Consider the following 23,795-nt stretch of genomic DNA (forward strand, 5'->3'; position numbering starts at 1 on the left):
ACTGTGCCATCCACATTTTTTAAAAATCTTTGTCTCCTTTTATAATAGTCTCTTCCTTCTCTATCCTAAATAATAATTTCCCATTTTACCTCTTCCTCTTGAATCCAGTAAATGTCTTTTTCTGGTTCTGTTGCTGTTAAATTCCTTAGTTCAAAGTGCAGCACTGCAATCACTGTAAGTCAATATCTGCAACTGGTAGATATGCAGTCTGGACCTTTGAATGTAGAGTAATTTTTGGCACCTTTTTACATCTGACTGACCAAGGGTGTCATGCAAGTCTCTGTTATCATTACTGCAAACCAGAAAATAATATTTTATTTGCTTTTAATAAATGATTGAGTGCATTTTTGAACGCAAAACAAAAAGTGGTTTTCAGACAATAGTTTGAATTTGTTGTATTCTCCCTATTGTTGGTTGTTTTGAAAATCAAAACCAAATCAAACAAAAAGTGTATGCATAAGACTGAAGTGACATTGTTTAGTTACATTAAAGTTTGAAAGGGTTGCCTTTATTTAGAAAGATTTTTTTTTACAAATACACACAATCTTAAAAAGGTTCACGTGTTCTCAATAGAATTCAACTAATGAGATGTTAACTAAACAATCATATGACTCATCTGTTTTTCCAATGTTCTTAGGCTTAAGATACTGCAATGAAAAGATATTTAAGAAAAACGGGAGGAAACGTGTTACGAGTAGATATCTGCATGTCTATCTGTGTGTATAGATGTGGACAGCCATGACAGGGAGCTTCAGAATGTGAAAATGTGTGCTGTTTTTTAGTGATGACCTTATGAAGAAGTCCCCTTCTGATCTAGACACATATCTCATTACAGCAATGTGGCAGCTCCTTTCAATTGTAAATATATTCATTTCCACAGTACCCTTTGAGCAACAGAAAATACGGTCATGGTGTCACTGACAGTGAGCTTAGAAATAGAAAACCAACCCTTTCCACCACTTCCACATTCCCTTCAAAGTCCTACACAAGGGGTAGAGGGGGCAGAGTTGAACCCATGTCACACAAAGTCTGAACTCACGGCATGACCTCTAGACCTTCCCCTTCTTTAGAATAACTGATCTCAGTAGCAAGTATGTTTTGCCATTGATTGCAGATAAATTCAGTTAAAGTACTGCTGAAAGAATTGTGCTTTTACAAGTGATCTCCATATGGCTTTGATCTGGCTACACCTGCAGCCAATTCTTTGTGACGAAATATCCAAAGAAAACTTATGTATCATTGCAGTAAGAAGCAGATGTTTGATGAAAACAGTGCTGTTGTAAAATTAAAGTGTTTACCTTCTTAGAGACAATGATTCAACAGGGACTTACACTGGCAACGTGGAACAGCAATTTAAAAATATGCAGAACATTATATCTCTGCTATTATTTCTTGAGGAAACTGAATAGCTTGTTAAAACTCATTCTCAATGAGATTAAAAGTGCAAACAGGGCAATTCTCAGATGACAAAAAAAAAAAGAGGGAGGACAGGACCAGGTTCTCATGGCTGGCTGGGCAAGGAGTCCTGTTTTATGCTTTGCACCAGGACCCATGACAAAAATGTTACACTTCCAGTAGTTCCTTACAGCAGGCTGGCACCAGCTCCCACTCAGGAAGTCTGGCAGTGCATCTGTTCTCTCCCAGAGTGGCATCCTTAAAGGATATGAAAGCACTGTTAATGTTTTTAATTTTAATTTTTATATTGCTGGTACCGTCCTCTTAGCTGGCAAAAGGGAATGAGAACTCCATCAAATTTAATGTGGGACAGTCACAATGGAGATGTTGCACCTCCCCCTGATAAAACAAATATCATCTGGCCTATTCCATAGCTCATATTGTTATCATTTCATGGACTGTTTCCTAGCATTACCAATCCTATAACTTTAAAAATATTTCCTTAGCAAAACGTCTAAAGACTAAATTTTAAGGGGCAATAAGATCATTTGGTTTGAATGACTTATCAAAAAGCTTGAATAAGTTTAAAAACCAGCTGCCTGCAGTGACATGGAATTTCTACACTGAGTATCAGTAGGTGATTTTCCTAGCTTCTCTTGAATTCATTCTTTTTTGCCATATTTACAGAAAAGAAACTTTTCTTTGTCCTTATATGAGGGGTTGTGTTTGGGGCTGACTTTGTTTTTCATGTGCAATAACAGATTTTCCGCCAAGTTTGTGCATGTACTTGATAGAAATCGGAGGAGACTTAGATTGTGTAGAGGCATCTTTTAGGTCTGCTTCAAAACATCATCATATTTTAAGTGGCTGAGAGCATGGAAGGTCTCTTGGGGGAGACACGGCTTGAGTTGCAGGAAGGATGAGCAACCATTCACCACAGAGAATTATGAAGTAAGTTTACTAGTTTAAAAACCTGTTTCTTGTCGTCCTGGGCCCTGCATCTGATAGAGTTTAGAGGCAACAAATGTAGTACTGTTTTGGTGCTTAGTAACGCGAATGTCCTAGAGCCTCTCTACCCAAATGTCCCAGCTTGAATTAATTAAATGTGAAAATGATCCTAATTAAATAAATGTCAAAAAGCCAACTCACTTGGTTTCGCTTTGGGTAAATTCCTTGCTTTTTCTCTGTACACAAAAACCTCAAAAATTTTGTCTGACTGATTTAAAATGGTGCTTAGATTGGACTAAACATTCAGTTAAGAGCATGAAATCTAGCACTACAACTTTAGATACAGAAGGTAGTTCAAATTCCCAAAAACAGGAAAAAGAAGAAGATACAGTAAACAAGTTAAAAAAACAGATTTCAAGAACCTACCTAATTATATAAACTATATGAGATTTATTTTTTCAATTATCTAGAGAAGACAGGCCTCCAGCTTTCATTCACCTTTGGTAGAGTGACAGAACACTAGAAATTTAAAATGTTTGTGTCCCTGTAGAAATCCAAGGATCACAAAAAGAATGGGTAGAACTGGAAGCATCAATAAGGGTGAAAGTTAGAGAAGCAGAAAAAAACCCTGGCAGAACTTTCCCAAAGTGGGTGGCCTTGCAGAAATTACGCAGGGCATTGGGATATATAACTCTCACCAAGAAAGTATCTTGAAGAAGAGGTTTAGGTGATAGTAATGGACCCAGAAAGCAGCAAGGGCCTGATGAAAAGCCAGTTTTGTAAATATGACCGAAAGGCAAGAAAAACGGAAGAGGGAGATCAAATTATATAGTTCATTATTTAAAAAAAAAACAAAAACCAAAGCCAAAAAATCAAAATCAAAACCAAACAAGTAAATAAACAAAACTCCAACAAAACTAAGAAAGAAAACTACTCCAAGAACTGAGTAGTCAGTACTCCATCAGGGAGTCCTTACAGCACATTTTCTGTACTCCTGTTTGTATCCAACCTAGAGTACCAAATTTTCTAGCCTTTAGTCCTAAAGCCAGACCACATGACCTTGGCTATACCCTATGAATAAAGTCAAAAATACTGTTACCCTCCTGCATCTGGAATAAATTTCATATCTAATGCAAGGCAGACACTTCAAAAACCATAAAGACATTTTCTTTCTCTCTACAAGCAATTTATCAGCATTCTTCCCAGGGAATTAATAGTCTGCAGGGGGTTTCAAATGCCTTTGAATGGTCATGCTTCTTTTGCACTGAGCTGTTCTGCCCTGGGTTAGAGAACTACTCTGACAACCTGCTCTCCAGACAGCAGCTGTCTGGATTTTTGGATGGCCCCAAGTCTCACACAGCCTCACAAATTTCCAAATTACCTTAATTAATGAAGTGTCATGGGAGGAGCCCTTGGAAAGCCAGCTATAAGTCATTCTAATAGAGAATGTAAACATCATCATTCTCATGCTACCGGTTGTTCTTTCTTCTTGCCGTAGCATCAGCAAAATTTCCTATGTGCGAACCCTTCAGCTTACAGACCAGCCTGCTGGATCTGTCTTGCCTTAATTCCATCAGGCTGGGGGACTCTTTCACCAAGAAAAACTTGTTTTCCTAGCAAAATGAGTGAAAAACAGAATCCAGAGTAGATGGTGTAAGGGCAATCGTGACAAGAAGTGTATTTTCTTTTGATTTTGTGAACTGAGGTCTCAAGTCTGTAGCTGGAACTGAGTATCTTACTTTTGTCTTTGGAGAATGGAAGATCTTTGAAGGAGATAGGAATAGTTACTCAAAGACAAAAATTATTAGACAAAAGGTATCCTAGGTCAGTTAAACACACACCTACCTTCCACCGACCACATTGGTTAGATATAAACTGACCTTAACGATAGTTTGGACTCCCAGTGAAAAGTAAATGTTTCACTTACAGACACAATAACTTAAGTGTCAGCAACGTGTAGCCAAATTCCATTCTTATGGTTTGACTCAGCTGCCTCAAAACCCAGGTGTTTATCCTTGTCTCTGAAGTATGATCTTTAAGAGACTTGGGACAGACCAGAAATCTGTTTGATCAGCTAGATTGAAGTATTTTTCTCTATCTTCCCAGTTTTAGGAAAGGCTTTTGAAGAGAGTGAGTACTGCCTAGACTGGTCCTCCTACTATTGTGTTATCTACCATCAGTGTCCAAAGGCAAGAGACCCTTCATTACTGCAGCTGGCTCCGTCTCCCTGAAAATACACATATTTTATTTCATTAGCATTAATTTCTCTCTGCTTAATGCCAGTTCTCAGATGGATCAGAGCTCCACAGAGAGTGGGCCTGTAAAGGCTTATATTATACAGTAGGTTTGTGCATGGAAGTGAATAGCCCAAAGATTTGAGGGCTGTTTCAATTATCAAAAGTGATTTTACTGATTCTCTTGCTTGGTTTAGATATCATTGCTCCCTGCCTTTACTGGCTTTATGAGTTAGATAAAATCCATTCTATGACAGTGTCAGCAGCTGGAACATAGGAGGTGATGGTTGTACCACCATATCCTCTTGTGCCCTTGTGAGTTCAGGCAGTGAAAAGTGAAAAGTCCTTTCTTCTCAGGGGAACAAGCATCACATATATTAATACATTAGTATGTGATATAAGACAAAATTAACTCCTGTGAACAAAGGCATTCCACAACAAAGGCTATTAACTACTACCAGAGAGAGAATATTGAGTTAGGTGGATATTGTCTTCACACAGTGGATTCTCTCATATTCTGTAGCCAGAGAGTAGTTGCAGGAGTAAATAAGAAATATTTTATTAAGAACAGACATTGGTATGTAATGCTATTTTTCAGTATTCTCCCTTATGCAGTTGAATTACCTCATGGCATTCTGTTAATTTTTGGAACATTATGTTAAATAATATTTAACATAAACACAAACATTGGTGTTTTACAACCTTTTAGTTTTGCCAGTAGTAGATGAATTATGACTGGGTAAGTGTGACAAAATGGTAGTTAATGTCAAAATTTCAAATTGTGTGCGAGAATGGAGAGTTCTTGAGAATTTAAACACTGAAGGTACAGTGACCTTGAACACTTCCCTGAGCCTTGAAGTCTCCCTTTAAAAACCACTTCTCAGCTTCTATGTGTCCCTGTCCAGAGAGACAGGAGATTCATAAACTGCAGTAATTGAAACTAGTGTGAATTTCTTGAGTATGACTAATCATTACCATTTCTTACCAAAAAAAAAAAAAAATCACTCTTCCAGCCAAGATTTTATTAATTTTAATATGGAAACATCCACACCTATCATGTCTCCCCTGAGGTCTTCCCAGACTGCTGCAGAAATGGAGCTTTGGCTAGAACTGAGGATGTGAATTCCTCTGGCTAATTGCTTTTTGGATAATCCACAAAACACCAGGGGTCAGATTCTTGGCTTGGTAAAGTGTATCTGGCTGGATGCCATGGCTCCCATTGTGGGGAATCCCAGGAGAAGAGTGGTACAAGGTTGTAACTCACATCAGATATGCATATTTTCTCAGCTGCTGTTGCACTTGGCATAATCTGTGCCTATTAGCAAATCTAAAGCACCACCATCTTGGGTATATTGCTCCAGAAAAACCACATAATCAAATGTGTGTAACCATAAAGTTGATTTTGTCCATGTCTGTGGCATGAATGGTATAAAACTGTCCAGCTGCATCTAGGATATTTGAGGAAAAGGAAAAACAGATCTTCAAGTCATCACTGACCTGCCTCTCGTCCTGCCTGTGTGATGCTGTCACATAAACTCTGTAGAGTAACAGGATATTTCCTTGAAGGTACAGGTAAATATCACTGAAAGGTATATCCTGCTGCCCTCAGTGCATCACACTCAACCTGAAACTATTTGTTCTGACAATCACCCCCTGATGGTGCTACATGGAGGAATTTCCCCCATGAGGGAGACTTTGACAAGGAAGGGAGACATATGTGGATTTCTCCATCCATGTAACCAGAAGGTAAATCTTACTCCTCAACAGAGCTTCACTCTCTGTGCATTTAGAGCTTGGTTGAGATGGGGATGCCATCCCCAAGAAAGGTCATATAATGTGGTTATGTGACTATTTCTTTTCACTACTGCCACAGAGGTGAGAGGTAGAAGCCAAGTGTTAATGAGCAGTTAAAGCTCTCCCAGGGCAGTTCTGCAGAGCCTCTGTGGGCTTTGCTCCTACTCAATGGGCCCAGGAGAGAAAGAATTAGGTAAATTAGATAGATATTAGTCAACAGCCAAAAAACATAGACCCCTAACCGAAAGCATTTTTGACTCTTGGGGGAAATACATGTGTGGCTGGTATGGGGTTTGTGAGTGACAGAGCAGTGTGTCTTTACCCCAGCATGTCCTGCCCTCCCAAGCAGCCAGGCCAGCAGTCCCTAGTGCAGGAGGAACACCCAGCTGCCTTTGTGTGACCCTTCAGACAGCCCAGCCTCATTCTGGTGTGCTCTAGAGGGAGCCACATATGTCCTTGCTCTCCAGAATGGAGGTCACCAGCCTCTCAAGCTTTCCAGGAAAGAGGGAGTGGCCTTAAGTTACTGAGCGTGGACAACCTGGAAAACAGTGTGCAGGCAGCACTTGTGCTGCCTCTAGACACTCCACAGAAAGGATTAAGGGATGCTGAATTGGCTTTGATCTCCCTCCCAAACTGGTTTTGAAGAAATGGAAGGGCAGGCAAGTAACAGGCGTGTTCTGATATGAAAAAAATGGCAATGACATTTCTGCATTTCAGTCTGTAGTAGGGGTTGGTTCATATTACAGTATTTGGATCTAGACTTGAAACAATTCACTGCTTGTGTCTGTCTGGGGACAGGGACTGTTTGTGAAGCTCACACCTTGAACTCGGTTTTGGCTGAGTACCCTGCGCATTTTATGTGTTTCTAAATCTGATAGAGAAAATGGAGGGGGAATTATCTCTGCATTAGAAAGTATATAAATAATGCATCCATTATCTGATGATTGGGGGAAAAAAAACCCTAGTCTCTTGAAAGGCAAAGTTGGGAAATAGCTCTCTTTTATTTCAAGAAATAAGAGTAATGAAATGTATAGCTATAAAACACACAGCAGTCCAAACCCTCTACATAAAAGCAACCTCTTGTATTTTATGCCTCCTTTTCTATATCAGGTCTTCATTTGCCTAATTACTTCTCAGAGGCTGGCAGAGATTTTCCCTGCAGCGCTGAGCTCTGCTGACTGCAGAGACCCTACCTGGCACGCTAAGTTAATGCGTCAGCATTCTAGGTAGAAATGAATGAGAAATCAATCAGGGCAACTGCAGTGGCAGCATATACAACACTAACCTAACCCAACTTTGTGCATGGTTTCAAACATTTCATTGTGTAATTTAGGCATCTTTTAAGATGGTAAATGGATCTGAAATAAAATGGATCTTTCTAGTCAGCCTAATAAATGTTTTGTCATCTTTACTACTTAGTTCAAGCAACCTTGCCACTCTGACAGTTAAGTTAAATTGCAGCCTTGATTGAAATACCAAATCCTACAAGAAGGTTGTTTTAATCTTGAAAGTCTATCACCAGCAAATTGCATCATGCAGTGGATATAGATACAGTGATACAGCTTTGATTGTTTTAATTGTATGTTCAGACCAGGTCTAGAGTAGGTCTGGAAAAGCAAAAGTACACCAGAACCTGTTTTGAAACGCAGATACTGCTCAGGTATGGTCTTGCAAGGAGTTTGTTTTAGAAATATTTGTCTGTGCACTCTCATTTTTTCGTGCTGTATTTCTGCACAGGCAGAGTTAAATATGGATTGCCAGTTTCATTTGATTAAAGTCCACAATAAAAAGTCTAACCTTCACACCCAAAAAATTAGCAGATGTTCTAACATTCTTAGCTGAGTGGGTTAAATATGTTACAAACCCTCATAAGATCACTGCTCTAACAAGTTGTGCAGTGCAACACTGTAAAGGTTTCCAAAAATTCACAAGCCTCCCCTTATGTGATGCCCTTACAGTGAAGAAGATTCTTTTGGCTTTAAAGATGAAGAATCTACTTTTTCTGGTGCTGATTTCTGTCTGCTGGGCTGAACCTCATCCTGACAAGTCCAGTCTGGAGCATGAACGAGTTGTTCACATTCAAGGTAAGGAAACACATGAGAAAATACCAGTATCTTCATGTTGTTGAGGGAGACAGAATAATATGCTTAATGATTCATAATTTATTATTTTTTTATGCTGCCACACTGTTTTTTAAGTATTATTATTGCTGATGACCAAACCTTTTCTTTTCTGTCACTGTTGCATTATTTTTACTCCTAAGGAAAGTAAAAAAAATGAAAATTGCACTGTTTAATAGCACTTAGTCAAAACCTTGCAAATATTAGTGAGTAAAGTACAGCATGATTTAAGACAAAGGCAAAAAGCATGCATCCTAAAGTAACAAGCAACTGCAGTGGGTTGAAATACTTAAGTTTATTGTGAAGTAGATTTGATTTTAAGAGATCTGCCATACATAGTTCTTCACAGTACAGAAATTTATTGCTATGTATTATTTTAAAAGGCTCAGCACATTTGAGATCATATTTTTACAATTTAAACCAGAAAAAAAAAGTAACTTACCCCAATAGAAATGTGCCTTTCCTCATACCTTTAATTCATACTAAATATTATCCTGGCCTCCTGCACAATCCTGTTTGGTTCATGTTTGAATCCCAGAGCTTATAGCTGTGGCAGGATTTGAGTCTGCAGCAAAATGCAGCTGTTTTTTAAAGTCCCAGCTTCAGTCACTGAGGGTCATCCTCTATAAGAAAAAATAGGGGGTTTATGCTGTTAGGACACGCAGAATGAACAGGATTTTCCTGCTTTCACTCCTGTGTTTCTCAGGGCTGGTTTAAATAAATTCTGCAAAATTAAGAAGCACAGAATTATTGTTCCCCCCACTCCCTCTCTCTTCAAAATTTGATTCTTTCTCTCAACAGCTGGCAAATTTTGTTATTTGAGTGTTTGTGGAAATATGAATTACCAAGGTCAAGCAGGTTACTGGGGAAGGCTGAGCATTTAAAAGTTCACAGGAGAGTCATAGAAGTTAAAGCTACCCTGCACTTATTAAAATAAGCGCTGGGATTGTCAAGGTCAAACAAGGAATAAAAAGGAGCTGCCTTCCCTCTGAGTAAACTCTCAGGATGAAGGTCAAATGAATGTGTTAGATCAAAATGAAGACATACAACTGTTGTGAGATGATGAACATTTGATCCCCAGGGCAAATTTCAAATTAGACATCAATCTCTAATAAACATACATTTTGCCTTTCCTTTGTATAATGCAGCTTCTCTTCTCTGAACTTTATCTCTTTTGGAGGGTTAACTTAGTGGACTAGTCAGCAGTTCAGTGTAATTCACAAGTCATACATTCACTCATCAGCAACTCTTCAGCATGTGTGCAGTGCAAGTGCCAAATAGTTCAAAACTGACAGAAGTTTCAAGATGGACCTTTCTCCCAGTCCGTGGAAACTCACCTGTACCTCAGGAGTTTCTTCTTACAAGGAAAGCTGGATAAAGCCTTAAATTTGGGCTCTACCATAAGCTTTGTACATCATCGAGTTCAGGCTCTGAAATACACAGACCACAAATCAGAGAGAAAAAAGCTGCTTGGGACTTGCCATTTTCACATGTAATTTTTATTATTCCTCTCTGCATTGTGGAATTCCATCAGGGTTGGGATTCCTCCCTCCCTAAAGCTACATAAACACAATATTCTACACCTGGAAATGGGCTGGAGATCAGGGAACACTGTGGAACATATGTGTTGTAGCTTCATACAAAAGATATTTTTTATCACATTAACAAGTCTGGCATCCCTCTCCTCATCTGAAATCCAAGAGATGTGTAGCTAGTCTCCTCCTGGATTGCATGCCTGGGAATACCTTGGAATTACAAAAGGTGTGGGTGAATGTTGTGTAGTTAATTCCTACATAGAAATGAAAGAGATTTCTGGAGGCAGTGAAGGAAACTCTCTTATATTCCCCATTCTTTACCTCATGTAAACTCCTACAGGCTAAGTTTAATTTCATAAAAAAGGTTGATTCAGATCTCCTGACTGCACCCGGCTTTTCTGGTATGAAAAATACTCTCCTAATTCTCCACTTTTATTGTATGGCCTTATGCTTCCCCTACTGTTGTTCTTTAGCTTCAAATAACACTTTGTCTTCTTTGATGTTCACTTTAAAATATTAATAATACCATATCCTCACAGCTATCATTTGAGTATACTTTTTCAAATTCTTCTCTAAGGGTATAACCTCCAGATTACAATTATAATTTGATATTGTAACCTGAAAATGTTAGCAGTTCATCTCTACACTGGTTCTTATTCAAATTCATATTCCTTGGGTGCACCCAGCCCGGATTTTATTCCAAATAAAATCTTTGGCTGCCTTTAGTATTTTTGTTTTCTGGATAACAATGCATTGTTCTTCAGACCTTGGATCAAATTTGCATTCTTCCCACCTGCACTGCAATGCTGGTTAGTAATCTCTTGTGATAGACAGTATTTAGCAGTCAATGTCCCTCACTGTCACTTGCAACTAACAGGTAGAAGCTTTATATCAACAAGTCTTCATACTGGGACTTAAAAATCTAGACTATACATTTCGTGTTAAATGTTATCATACTTTTTTCACCCTTCTTTCTTCAGACTTTCTAAATATCCACTCCCTTCCCTTCAGTGTTGTTTAATATGCTATGTGAAAATTTAATTAATTCAATAGTCACGGTTATTTTTTAAGGTAAAATTACTGGAAATATTAAAGACTCAGATATTATACAGGAGACAGTCCACTGGCCTTTTTCATGTATTGTCCATTATCACCCTGAGCTGCAGGCAATTGATATATCACATTTCCTTGGACTTATACATTTATTTTTAGTATATAGCTGATATCAAACTAGTCTGACACCCCTTGGTAAGTATCTACTGCATTTTATCCCTCTTTCTAGTACTTTGTATCTGTTCTTCAACAATTTCCCTTCAAAGATTGTTCTAAGGCCCTGTATGCTGTTAAGGTCAGACTAATCAGATTGTTAATAGTTGAATTACTTTTCTTACATGTATTTGTTATTTTACTGCCATGTAGAAATATATGGTACTGTCTTAAAGTGACAGATGAGGTCATACCTCTACCACCAGGTCTACTTACCCCAATTTGCTGTCCCTCCATTACTGTTAAAAACTCCTCCCATCTCTCTCAAACTTAGCATTTGTGAGTCAGAATGAACTATTTCATAGACTGTATTGTTTTACCTCCCAACTTTTCACAATATTCCTTTCAGCTCATTTCCTCTGGCCCAATTGCTTTGTTTCTATCTTCTTCTTCTTTGGTTTTATTCCAATACTGAGAACAAAGTTTATAAAAATATCTTAAGGTGCATTTTATCTCACCTGTGACTTTATTTTCCTTGCTGAAGCCAGTGGTGGATTTCACAGTTTTGGTCAAGCTGCTCTGTTATCCCAGGCTGCCTGACCATATCCCCTTCTTCTGGTAGTTTGTCTGCATAAAAAAATCATTCTAGTTTCACTTTTTTTAGATAAAAAAGTGAGAGTACTGAATTTAAAGAAGATGTGTTGTCCTCCTCACCCCAGAAAAACTCTGTGTGCCTTAGGGGGATACCAGTTCCACTCTTTAGAAAAAGTCATAATTATAAATGAAGAAATCGTTCGGTGAATGAAAAAATGGGATTAAAGTATCCCCTAGCTACTTAAATGCCCACAACAAGAAAACACTGCTCTAAGCATATCAGTGCGATCAGAGACTCATATTTTCTTTTGAAGACAAAATTTTTGAAGGACTCTGTGACCCTTGAGAGAGGACAACTCTTCCCAGTGCTCACTTTGTGTATCTCCCTAAACTATTCGTGGTGCCACTTGCTGACCAATTACACAAAGAGGCAGAATACCCTTCACAGATAAGAGCATTCCTTCTGTGTGTAGCTGCTCTGCAACATAAGCAAAGTTGACCAAGACATTGCACTAATTGCTAAGTTAATTACCTGAGGCGAGGCAGAGCCTAGAAATTACTCCAGTTTTTTCAGGTTTTAGAAATACAAGAAGAAAGGGCGGCGATGAGAACACAAAGTTTGGTTTGAGAAGGATCAATATTTAAAATTTTAGCTTTTCTCTGGATATGAGACATTTGTATTATGCAGCATTTCTTTACCTTTGAGATAGAAGAATGCATCCCTTTGCCTATCAAGACCTCTGCATACACCAAAAAAATGTGCCCACGTGGAATGGATGGAAAACTTTCTAATACCACCCTATTGAAACAAACAATCCGAAAACACACACACACACACAAACAAAAAGGTAAATTAATTAATGAATAAAAAAGGAAAAATAATTGATCAACTTATTCTGCATTATAATGAGCCCACTTCCCTTTATACAAAACAGGCCAGCACCAACAGAGAGAAAGAAGCTTCACAGACTTTCTAGACTAGCCAAAAAAAAAAACCATGATAAGAGATTAAATGCACTATTAAAATGACCTCTACACTAATTCTTGTCTTCCCAAGTTTTATGCTTTTCCACTTTCCTTTAGGCTTCCTTCCTTTGGCCCAGAATTCTGCATTTTTCCTTTTTTCAATGATTTTGTCTGTCACTTCTTTCCATTTTCTTGCCTTTATCTTTTCCACTTAAAATTTCTTCATAGTTTTGTTGTCATTCAGGACAGTTTAGGTAACGCCATGATCCATTGTGCTTTCTCTTCTTGTAACTGAGCTGCTCCTTTGACATCCACCTATCATGTTTTGCTCTACAGATTGTGGTCTGTTGCACCAGCAGGTGATAGAAATGACAGCAAAGAGCAGCCTCACCTCCTATTTTCATAGCACTTTTATTAAAGGCATTCAGGATTGCATGTTCAGGATCAGACCTTAAGCAATAGGTGTCAGGATATTTGGGTTGTAAAATATTATTACAGCAGCAAAACTATTTACATGAAGCATAAATTTAAATTATTAATTTGCCTTTACTTGTTTCATCAGTCTAATTCCATATTTTATATATAAATATATATATATATATATAATTTAAAGTTAATTAAAGAACTGGAAAACCTCCTCAGTGTTTATGCTTAATATTTTGGTTTTGTCAGTCTTAATGCCACCCCTGAAGATTTACTCCTGTGCAGAGACATTATCATGATTTCTGTTCTGTTCTGCTCTATGAGCCCTGATCTTCATGAAATTTATCTATACCAAAGCAAAACATACTTAAATTTTATTAGAGGTAATAATTTAGAGGAGCTGAAGTTTGTTATTTCCCTGATGGGTTTATGTGCTCTTAGGTCTCCCAGAAACATAAAATTGAGTTAATATGGCCTCTTTAACAGTTCCCCCCAACTTGTTACTCAAATTGAGTAGGTGGAATCTGCTAAAAAATGTTTTATCTCAATCTTGTAATGTCTTTGTTATAAAGACAGATTTCTTCTCCACCACTTATAAAACAGGTATTTTTAGCTGTACTATTATTTGGAAACTGAAGTTTTTAACTAAGATTTATCTAATATCTCTCTTACCAATTAAACTTAAAAGGAATGTGTAGGGAGTATTCTGTCCTGTCAGACTAGAGGTAAGAATATGGAATTTGGAGCCTAGGTTTTTTTTGTTTCTCATGGCACAATCAAAATGACATTAATCCTTGAGCCAAAAAAGAACAACTTTGACTAGTTTTACAGATGATATACAAAAGTTCTTACATTTTTTTTTCCCAAAAAACAACAGTAAAAAGTTAGTTAGTTAAAACACAGATAGAAAAAATGTGCGAGAAGTATGTGGAAAAAAGTGTGTGTGTAATTCTTCCTCATGTTCTTCCCTCAGGATTCTCTGAATAATAGATCCATATACAACAATATCAATAATGTGCTTTCTTTAGGTATTATAGCAAGTGGGAATTATTGTTATCACATAAATTATTTATGGCTGTTATGTAAGCATGTTAGGATCACAGGATGCCAGTGCTATGGGAAGAGTGAGGATATTTTAGCATGAGAGTTATGCTCAAGACCCTGGTAACACCACAGGAAAGCAAGAAACAACTCTGTGTTTATTTAAAGTAGAATGACGAACAATATTATCAGCCTAAGGGCTTGCTAACAGTGGGAACCTTTAGGCAATACATTATCTGACAAAACACATCTATGATGTGACCTTATGATTTTTTTCCCCCTGTAAAAATGCATATCTTGTTCTCTACCACCACTTTTTAAGTTGTTCCATTAAAATGTGGGAATAATCAAGTTTTGTAGCCAGGTCAGCATAAGCTTGTGGACATTACTGGTGGATAAAGTGGATAAGGCTATTTGCCAAGGGTTGTGGTGTGACCCATTCCCTCTGCCCCACACTGTGTTCTTGGCCTTACAAACCTGGCTCACTATCCTTCTTGAGTACAGAAGCCAGTTAAGAGGGAAAAATTAAAAAGGGAAAGGGAAGAAAACTGCACGGCAAAGAAAAACCCAAAACCAAACCAAAACCAACCCGCTCAAACAATAATAAAAAAACCTGGTGCAACCCAAAAGTCACTACTGAAAAGACAAAAAAAAAATATCTTAAAATGTGTCCAGCACTAAAATTTGGAACTAAACCAATAAGCCAAGGAAATAGAAAGGGAGAGGATAGAATGGGTGGACAGTTTGCTGCTGCAGTGCCTCATACTTAAGGCTGTAAGATACCCTTTCACCTGCAGTATATACCTGTTTGATTTGGCACCACTGAGTTATAGCAAAGGAAGTTTTTAAGTAACTTTTCATCTGTGGGACACAGTTTTTCCCTGGGAAAGCAGCTCCCAGAGTTGCGTGTTATTCTGCACAGCTGGACATCTTCTACAGCTTGGACAAGCTCTCTTTTAGCTGGCTTGGCTGTATCTGCATTATGCTGCCTTCATCATCCATCTAATTGCACCACAAGAATTAACTAAAGGCCACAGCCTGTCAGAATCCATAGTAGGGAAGCAGGAGTGGAAAAAATACAGCAAATTAGTCACCAGTGGTGCCTAATCCTGTTTTAACAGCTTAGTTATTGCCTGTCTTACAATGCAAAATATACCTGGAAGGGTGAAAGCCCGACCTGGGAAACCTTTCTCATCCTGCTTCTGCCCTTGGAGCTGAAACCAGAGCCAGTCACCAGGCTGTTGCCACCTCTGGTTCCCAAGAGAAGGAGCAGCTGGAAGTTTCATAGGACCGTTTGTCCACCCTCTGAGGCTCTGAAGTGGCCAAGCCAGTGATCTGCCTTGTCTCCAGCAAGGATCCAAAACCATCCCGTTGCAGACAACTCCTGTTAAAGAGGTCAAAACCTCTTTAATTTGGGGTTTTCAGAGCTTACAGTTGTTTGGACATTCACCTTATAAATTCTCTGATGCTACTTCTAGGGAAAAAGAACTGTTATCTTCCTCAAGTGACATGCTAGACTCTGTGACAACACTCACGTGTCCCATGCCTTTCCTTCTTGTTGTCTTTGTTTAGATATTCCTGCCATTTAGAAGCAAAGATAATTTTATTCAGGAGGCAGAGACTTGTCAGAAACACCATGAGGAAATCAGTCAGGGAACTACTCTGACAACCCTTCAAAAAAGTGTTAACTCCATCTTCCATGACCAGATCACAACAAATCAGTTCTCATTGTGTTAAGGATCCCAGGAAGTAGGAGTCATTACTCATTTGAGCTGACTTTCACAGCAGTAAGCTAGAGAGCTGCATCCAGAGTGCTAAACATATTGTAAATTAAGAGGTTCTGGTTTGCTCTGTCTTTGGTTTGTTGTGATTCGATGTTTTGTTTTTTTTAATTCATCAACTCCAGGAAGACTGAGTCCATTCTTTTTGCCACACCCCCAAAAATGTGCAGTTATGTCAATTTGGCCCTGCTTCTGACTGGCTACTGCACAATAAAGACCTCTTGGCCTCTTGCCAAACCCCAGTCATCTCATTTTTAATCCTGAATCCCTGCTGTTTGCATATCCTCTAGCCCAAACAGAAGCTATGCATCATTCCCCAGTCTGATATTTTCTTTGCCTAAAAGCCAGAGATTCTTCCTCACCTCCTACATCTGGGAGCAGCAGCAATATAATTTTCTGCCAGAAGGGCACATCATCTCATTTTGTGTAAAAAAGAACTGGCTTTTAGAACACTCGAGGGCGCAGGCATATTTCAAGTGTTGCATCTCCCTTGGAGTCTCCAGGGACTTGAGAGATGATCTGCAATGAGAAAAGCCGGGTTTTCCTCTCCTTTCTCAGGTTGTCATCAGGTAATAGCTGCTGCAAAGGGCCAGAAGAGCTGGGAAACACCACCCCGTTAGGATGCTGACAATGGAATCAGAGATGACAGTGCTCTAGGCAGATCTCCATGCCTTGCTGGCAGAGGAGAGCTGTTGTTAGAAAGACAGAGCATTAGCAGCCTGAGTCAGACTCTCCCTCCTGCTAATATGTATTAACTTGACCATTCCAGTATGAAAGACCCGACATAGTTGAGCTCTTATTCAGATTTCTCGGTAATAAGCACCCCAAAGCATAACATTTCTCCTCCCAAGGTGTACAGGAGTCTGTGGAATGTCTTTGTCCCCAGGGAAACAGGAAAATTCACAGAAAAACTGTGCTGGCTGTCTTCACTTTCCTCCTTCTCCTCCTCCTGTGGAAACTGTTGGTAACACTTTCCATGGTGCCTTGCCTCACCTCTCTCCTTGAATGCTTTCCTCTGAAAGGGGGAAGATGGGTTATTGGAGCAGTCCTAAGCCTCTGGGAAGAAAGCCAGTGGGAAAGAACACCAGTTATATGTGGCTGCAGGGGATCTGCTCTGCAGCAATGATTTTTCACTAGGCAGGAAGGGCACTCATCCTGGTAAAACACCTTTCAGTGCTCCAGCTTGTTCATTCTTGAGGAAGCTGGGGCCTTGTCCCACACCGGCAATAGAAATGCTCCTGACACAGCACCTCCTGACAAAGAGCTATACCTTTGGCATACCCGCTTTTCCTTAAGCAGGTGCACATTTGGACACAGAAAGATTGTCTTTGCAATTATCACTCCTGAATGTGTTTGTATAACCATAAAATACTGCGTTACCCTGGTGTCCCCTCTGCTACTTGGTGTAGTTAGTGTGGACAAGGAGTGAAATCCATCTGAGGCTGCAACTTAGGTGAATATATTATTCAGCTGCAGACCTGTCAACAAGGCTCAGAAGCCTGGGATTGTCTGGAGATACTTATGAGCTACAGATCTGAACATCTCCCTTTACCCCCTGCAGCTGTGGACACACTAGCAGAAAATTGCTGCTGGCCTTCATAGGATCATCCTCTCAGCGGCCTCTGCTTCTGGGAGCTTATCCCAAACGTTTTTTCCTGAATTTAAAGAGAGCCAGACTGAACGTCAGAGCCAGGAATCACATTTCTAAGCAGTTATAGTTACTTGCTGAAGGCACATGGGGGATTGCAAAGTCTTTCTTCACAACCTGTTAACGCAGACTGTTTCCCCAGTGAGCTGATGATTCATTGCTGGTTTCAGTCACTGTCTCAGTGGTCGAGGGCAGCAACACCAACAGAATCACTGAGCTTGCTGAATCAGTTTTGCAAACTTTGCATGAGTTGAAAGGCAAGAGTTACCAAAAGTTCTCACTTTTGGACACTTCTGCTGACTGCCACATGAAATCTGCATTTCCCGGAGTTTTCCCTGTAAAAACCCCAGAGACTCAGGATTGTAAGCGAGCACCTGCTCCAGCTGACTGTCATAAGTGTAATAGTTTCACAGAGCAACATCTGCTGTAGTGACCTAGTAGGGAGAAGGAAAGCAGGAAGTCTGGGGTGAGGAGAAGAGCCAGAGCCAGACAGTTAAATACAGGTTTGAGTGAAAAGTGAGATCAAAATATCAGAGATAAAATAGTGATGAGTAGGAAGGAAATCAGAAAAAACAGATGAGGAAAAACCAAGTTGAGATGATGAAGAAAGTGGGCAACAGAGGATCAGATTTTATATTTGAAGATAAACTGAACTTCCTTATTCTGGTCAGAAGAGGAAATCATGCTCAAGAGTTAGAATAAAATACAAATAGAAAATGTCTAAAATATTTATTTAAGAATTATACTGACACTTTTCATCAATATAAATAGTGTTGTTTGGTACTGTGATGGTTTTTCTGATTTGTGAGTGGGATTCACTGCATCCCAGACTGTGAGGAGGTTTATATGCTGTTGCCTGAATAAGCTGAGTCCATGGAGAAAAATTAAATAATGAAAAAAAATATACAGCATTGAGACACAGCTCTTGAACAACCCACAGGAAAACATGGAAAGTTTGTGTGGAGCCTTTTATGGATGATGACATTCATCCATCAGCTATACAACTCTGTAAATATATTTACACAACTCCATCTTCATGACTGTGGGGTGTATAGGATGGCCTCAGCCTGTGTGGGGTGGGCACAGACATATTTGCAGCTAAGTAAATAATTATTTACAACTGGTTTACCCACACTTCTACTGCATAGGTAGAAAATTACTCCAGACCTAATAACCCTGCAGACCTAATGTATAACATAGCTGATGATTGTTATGGCATTGATCACAACCATTTTGTAAAAGGAAAACTAATTCTTGGGGGGTGTGTGTTTTCCCTTGTTCTTCTCCTTGAATCCCAGCAGAAAATGGACCCCGTCTACTTGTGGTAGCAGAACAAGCCAAAATCTTCTCTCATCGGGGTGGCAATATCACACTGCCATGTAAATTCTACCATGAACACACATCAACAGCTGGCTCAGAAGCCCACAAAATCCGGGTCAAGTGGACCAAACTCACCTATGATTACCTCAAGGAACTGGATGTTTTTGTGGCCATGGGGCACCACAGGAAGAGCTACGGGAGTTACCACGGGAGGGTGTTCCTGAGGGAGAGCAGTGAGAATGATGCCTCCCTTGTAATCACAAACATAATGCTGGAGGACTACGGGAGGTACAAGTGTGAGGTGATTGAGGGACTGGAGGATGACACGGCAGTGGTGACTCTGAATCTGGAAGGTAGGTACCACCTGAGTTATACCCTACGTCAGATTTACACTGTGTTAAATACCTGATTTTTTTTTTTTTTTCTCCTTGTTCTGCTGATATTGTATTATCAGTGATAACAGCTAGCTGAGGAGCAGAATTCACTATGCTCTGGGGAATCTTGACCTGACAGCCCATGACAACAATCATAAATTAGAAGAACATTAGAACTGCTCTAACTTATGCAAGCCTACAGCATATTCAGGTTCTAGTGAGACTTTTTGTAAGAGGAGCCAAAAAAGAATGAGCAAACATAGTGTGAAGAACTCTATGTGTTTTTAATTTGCTCCTGTCATTTTGTAGAAGTCACTGGATCTTTTTACCTAGGCAAAATTATATTAAATTTTCCCCTAATGGTAATTTTACAAAACTTCAGGACATTTTAAATTATCAAGCAAATACAAATCTTTCTTGCAAAGCCGTTATCCAGAGACAACAGTTTGGGCTTTTTCCATCCTTGCATTGATGCAAAATAGATCTATATTGTCTGTCAGGACAACTCCTACGTATAGTCTCTAGGCATTTCCCTCAGCAATATTCTTGAAAACAGTAGAGCATAAATCATTTGAAAAATTAGGAAAATAGGTTCAAAGAGGACCAAAAATTCAACTTGCCTTCCTTCTTGTGAAATTCAGATAAGTGTTATATGTTTCAATGTATATAAATGCGTTTCGCCTTTTTTTTTCCCCAAAGTACTGCACTGAACACAGGAGTAAACTACAAGTTTCATGAAGACACATCACTTATACTTACCTTGCCAGAGGGATCCTTATAGAAAAGGAAAGGAGAGCTTGGTACAAATGCCAGTGCACACACAAGAAATCTGAATCTGAAAGGCAATATTTGATTGATTCTAGAGTAAGAAAGAAATGAGGAATCTTTACTGCACAGAGTAAGGCTAGTGAAAAAAAAAAGGAGACTTTCTACCCTTTTTACTGGTGGTGTTTTGTAATATAGCACCAGCCCATTGGATACAAGGTCAGGGTCCCACCTCCGAAATAAGAAATTCATAAGGATAGGGGGAATGATATTTCTTCAGCCAAGTATGTCCCAATCTACACTCAAAGGAAAATTTATGTATTTTAACTAGTGTCTGGCTAACACAAGATTTAAAAGATTTTTGTCAGACATGGGAAAGACGTATGACTGTTCCTTTCTGACATTATGAAGTGATGTTTCTTACACTGGCAGGAACATCTCCTTTGCAAAACCTCATGGTAAAACTTAACCTTTCAAGTGAGATAAGAGCAGGGAGTATCAGTCCTGCTTATGTCAACTAAATCCAGTGATTCTGGGTCTATAATACACTGCAGTTTCCTAATAAAATGGTGAGTATTAAAATGTACTAATATTACAATGGATATATATATAGCTGACGGAATATATCCCTCTGTTTGCATGGCACTGTGCTTATTTTTTAACTCATCTGCACCTTTACATAATGCTGGCATCAAATACATTAATTTAATGTATTTTATCAAATTTGAACAAAAATTAAAATATATATCAGCCCATTCCAACATTCTATGTTTGCTATAAATAATCAGATTAATCTCACAGTGGAAGGATTTGCATCAATAGCCTGATGTCCTGAGATGGTGGCCTTAAGGATGTTAATTGACAGCAACACAATGCCATTTACATACAGGAATGCCCACTAGCTTGGTGGAAGCATGTTCATGTATCAGTATGAAGATTGTTGACCTCTACCTCACTGGACCTTTTTTCTTCTCCCCCTGTTGTGGTGCTTTATTCTTACTAGATTTGAAGGCCTTTTGGGATTGTCATTAAATTAACTGTTCATAATAGCTAAGTACATTTAGCTTTGAAAAAATGTTGGAATTAGATCCAATCTGTGTTTGTTACATTTTTGTTGTATGTTTTCTTCACTGCTATTTAATACAGAATACAGAATTTCCTCCTCCCCCCCCCACTACTGAGGCAGTGCTACCTACCAGCAAAAGCTCAGAACTAGAATTCACTGCAGTTTTACACAACCAGTAGCTTTAAGAACAATTCAGTCACGTCACGATTATCATCTTGTTTGTAGCCTGAAGTACAAGGACTGATCTAAGTGCAGGAGGGTTGGGCTGGGCCCAAGAGCTGCAAGTGTCAAGTACTGCAGAAAGCAGAACATTCTCTGCATTGACCTCCTCACCAAAGCCATTTTCTCTCTGAAATGGTCTTACTCCACTCCTTCACATAAAAAAAATGGATCATGAGTTTTACACTCTCTGTTAAATATTCTGAAAGTCGAATACTTCACAAATTAAAAGATCTCCAAGGGCAGGCATTCCTGTCAAGAGTCATAAGGAAAGAAAGAATTCTCAGCTTACATTACATTTCATTTATGATGATGTTTTACTGTCCTACACTAAATTTTCTTTATGTTAATGCTTTTCTGGTTTACTTTCTTGCGAATGCTTGGCACTGTAATGAATCTCACTACATCACAGTGGTATGTTTGGCTTCCCAGGCACATGAAAGCTCCAGCACTGGCTCTCAGGTGTATTCCTCAGGCACAGGTTGAGTGTATTATTCCTTCATGAGATCCATGGGAGAGATGACAAAGAAAGTGATACAAAGCTAAACTGCTAAAGGCAAATTTTTATTCTATTAAACATTTTTTAATAGTTTCTGTCTTCAGAGAGAGGTGATGACTGAACACACTAAGATTGCAATACAGGCTATAAAATAATTACTTTTTACATCCAACACTAGATAGAGTCTTCAAAACCTCTGTAGAAAGCATATTCTAGATAGAAGTTAACTCTTTGTGTAGCTCTCCATGAACCAAAACCCATCAGCATTTATGATCTTGCTTAGAGGTATGTTAGCCTTTATATCCGAGGGAGGAAAAAAAAAAGGCATCCCTTTCAAAACCAGGCTTTGTAGTTCGAAATAGCTCAAACAAATCCATAAGCTTCATATAAACAAATTTTTACAAACTGTCAAAACAGTCATTTTCTAAAGCAGTCATTTGGTCTTCAGGTCACTAAAGCAAAGGGGAATTCAAAGCTGAAGCCAATATGAAACCAACTCCATGCTCTCAAGAGCAGGAAAAATCAGATTTAGCCTAATACTGTATGTTGTATTTGTTTCTTCTATGTGTTGCTGTTACATTCATGCACAAAAAACATTGTCTGGGTGATAAGCTGTTCTACTCTGTTGAAAAACTGGTTTTATGGGACACACTTTGTTGATCCCTAGAACGGAGCAAAAACTCTTGCAAAAACCAGCTGGGGGTTGACAAGAGTAAGTCATGACAGACTGACAGTAATTTCTTCTGTGACAGGGTAACAAGTCCTTGCAGACACAGCTGTGTTTGCACATGCTGTGGGAAATGGTCCTTGAAAGATGCAGGAGAAATAAAATTTCAAAAAATTATCAGGAAATGATGACCCAAAAGGAAAATGCTGAAAAAATTAGGGCTAATATTAGCCCAAGAAGAGCAAGGGAAGACAACAATCTTCAAATTTTGATAAAGGCTGTAGAAACATAAGGGAATAATATGCCTTAGGCCAGACGAGTCTAGTTCCAATGCTTTTATATTTCAGAAATAAGCAACCTCACTAACAGCATGGTTATGGGATGCTGTGGGCCTCAGGGACAGTATTTCAACCCTCAGTTTCGTTTTTAGGGAGATTGATACCTGCTGACAGCTGGCAGCCCACCCTGTAGCTGAGTAATCAGACATCTGACAGCCCTGACAGGCAAGAAAATGGAGAGAGAGTCTCCTTGAAAATGAGGGACTTAATAGTTTTTACAGAATTTTAGGAATCCAGCATGGAAAAATTTTGCCATCGAGTGTATGATCCTGCCAGCATAAAACTGTACCCTACAGTATAGTATATAGCAAACCCTACTGTTACCCCTTGTTTACACTGGCAACAAGAAAACTTACTTTTCTGCTCAGGCTAGAACTCAAGGAAGCCCATTTCTTTACCCTGGCTGTGGAAATACCTGTCCCCCTCCCCCCCCATATGGGTCAACAGAAATTTGTGTTATTTTATCCTGCATTTCAATACTCTTAAAACAGTTAATTGTCTGTGGTGTTGGCTTAATAGACACCTATAAATTGTTACAGGAGTTGAGCTTTCTAAGGTCCTTGCACTGACAGTGTGTCTGAAGCAACTGAGTAATTGCACCAAATTTTAGGGGTTACCTGCATAGAAGACTGAAATACAAATGACTTACAGAGGACACACAATTATGTTACCCAAAAACCACAGTAGCTGGAGCAAAGTTGTAGGTTTGTGCACTTGAATGTAAGGCATTCATGGAAATACAGGCATTTCTACAGGGAGGATAAGCTGCACATCCAATTTTTATGTTCTGATTTGGTTGAAATCCTAATTTCCACTACAATATTCATTTTCTGAACTGCAGTTGCTTTGTCACAGGTGCCTC

General features: G+C 39.0%; 1 protein-coding gene across 1 annotated transcript in view; it reads left to right on the forward strand.

The window, feature by feature from the left end:
* Positions 1–23,795, forward strand: part of HAPLN1 (hyaluronan and proteoglycan link protein 1) — a 53,293-nt gene that overhangs the window by 17,356 nt on the left and 12,142 nt on the right. Inside the window, exons 2-3 of the mRNA XM_051806770.1 lie at positions 8,330–8,455; positions 18,987–19,358. Coding sequence (XP_051662730.1) covers positions 8,356–8,455; positions 18,987–19,358 — 472 coding nt within the window. The 5' untranslated portion in view covers positions 8,330–8,355. The remainder of the gene's footprint in view (positions 1–8,329; positions 8,456–18,986; positions 19,359–23,795) is intronic.

Source organism: Manacus candei, unplaced genomic scaffold (assembly GCF_025592945.1).
Source record: "Manacus candei isolate 608988 ecotype Guabito, Panama unplaced genomic scaffold, ASM2559294v1 h1tg000068l, whole genome shotgun sequence".
NCBI lineage: Eukaryota > Metazoa > Chordata > Aves > Passeriformes > Pipridae > Manacus > Manacus candei.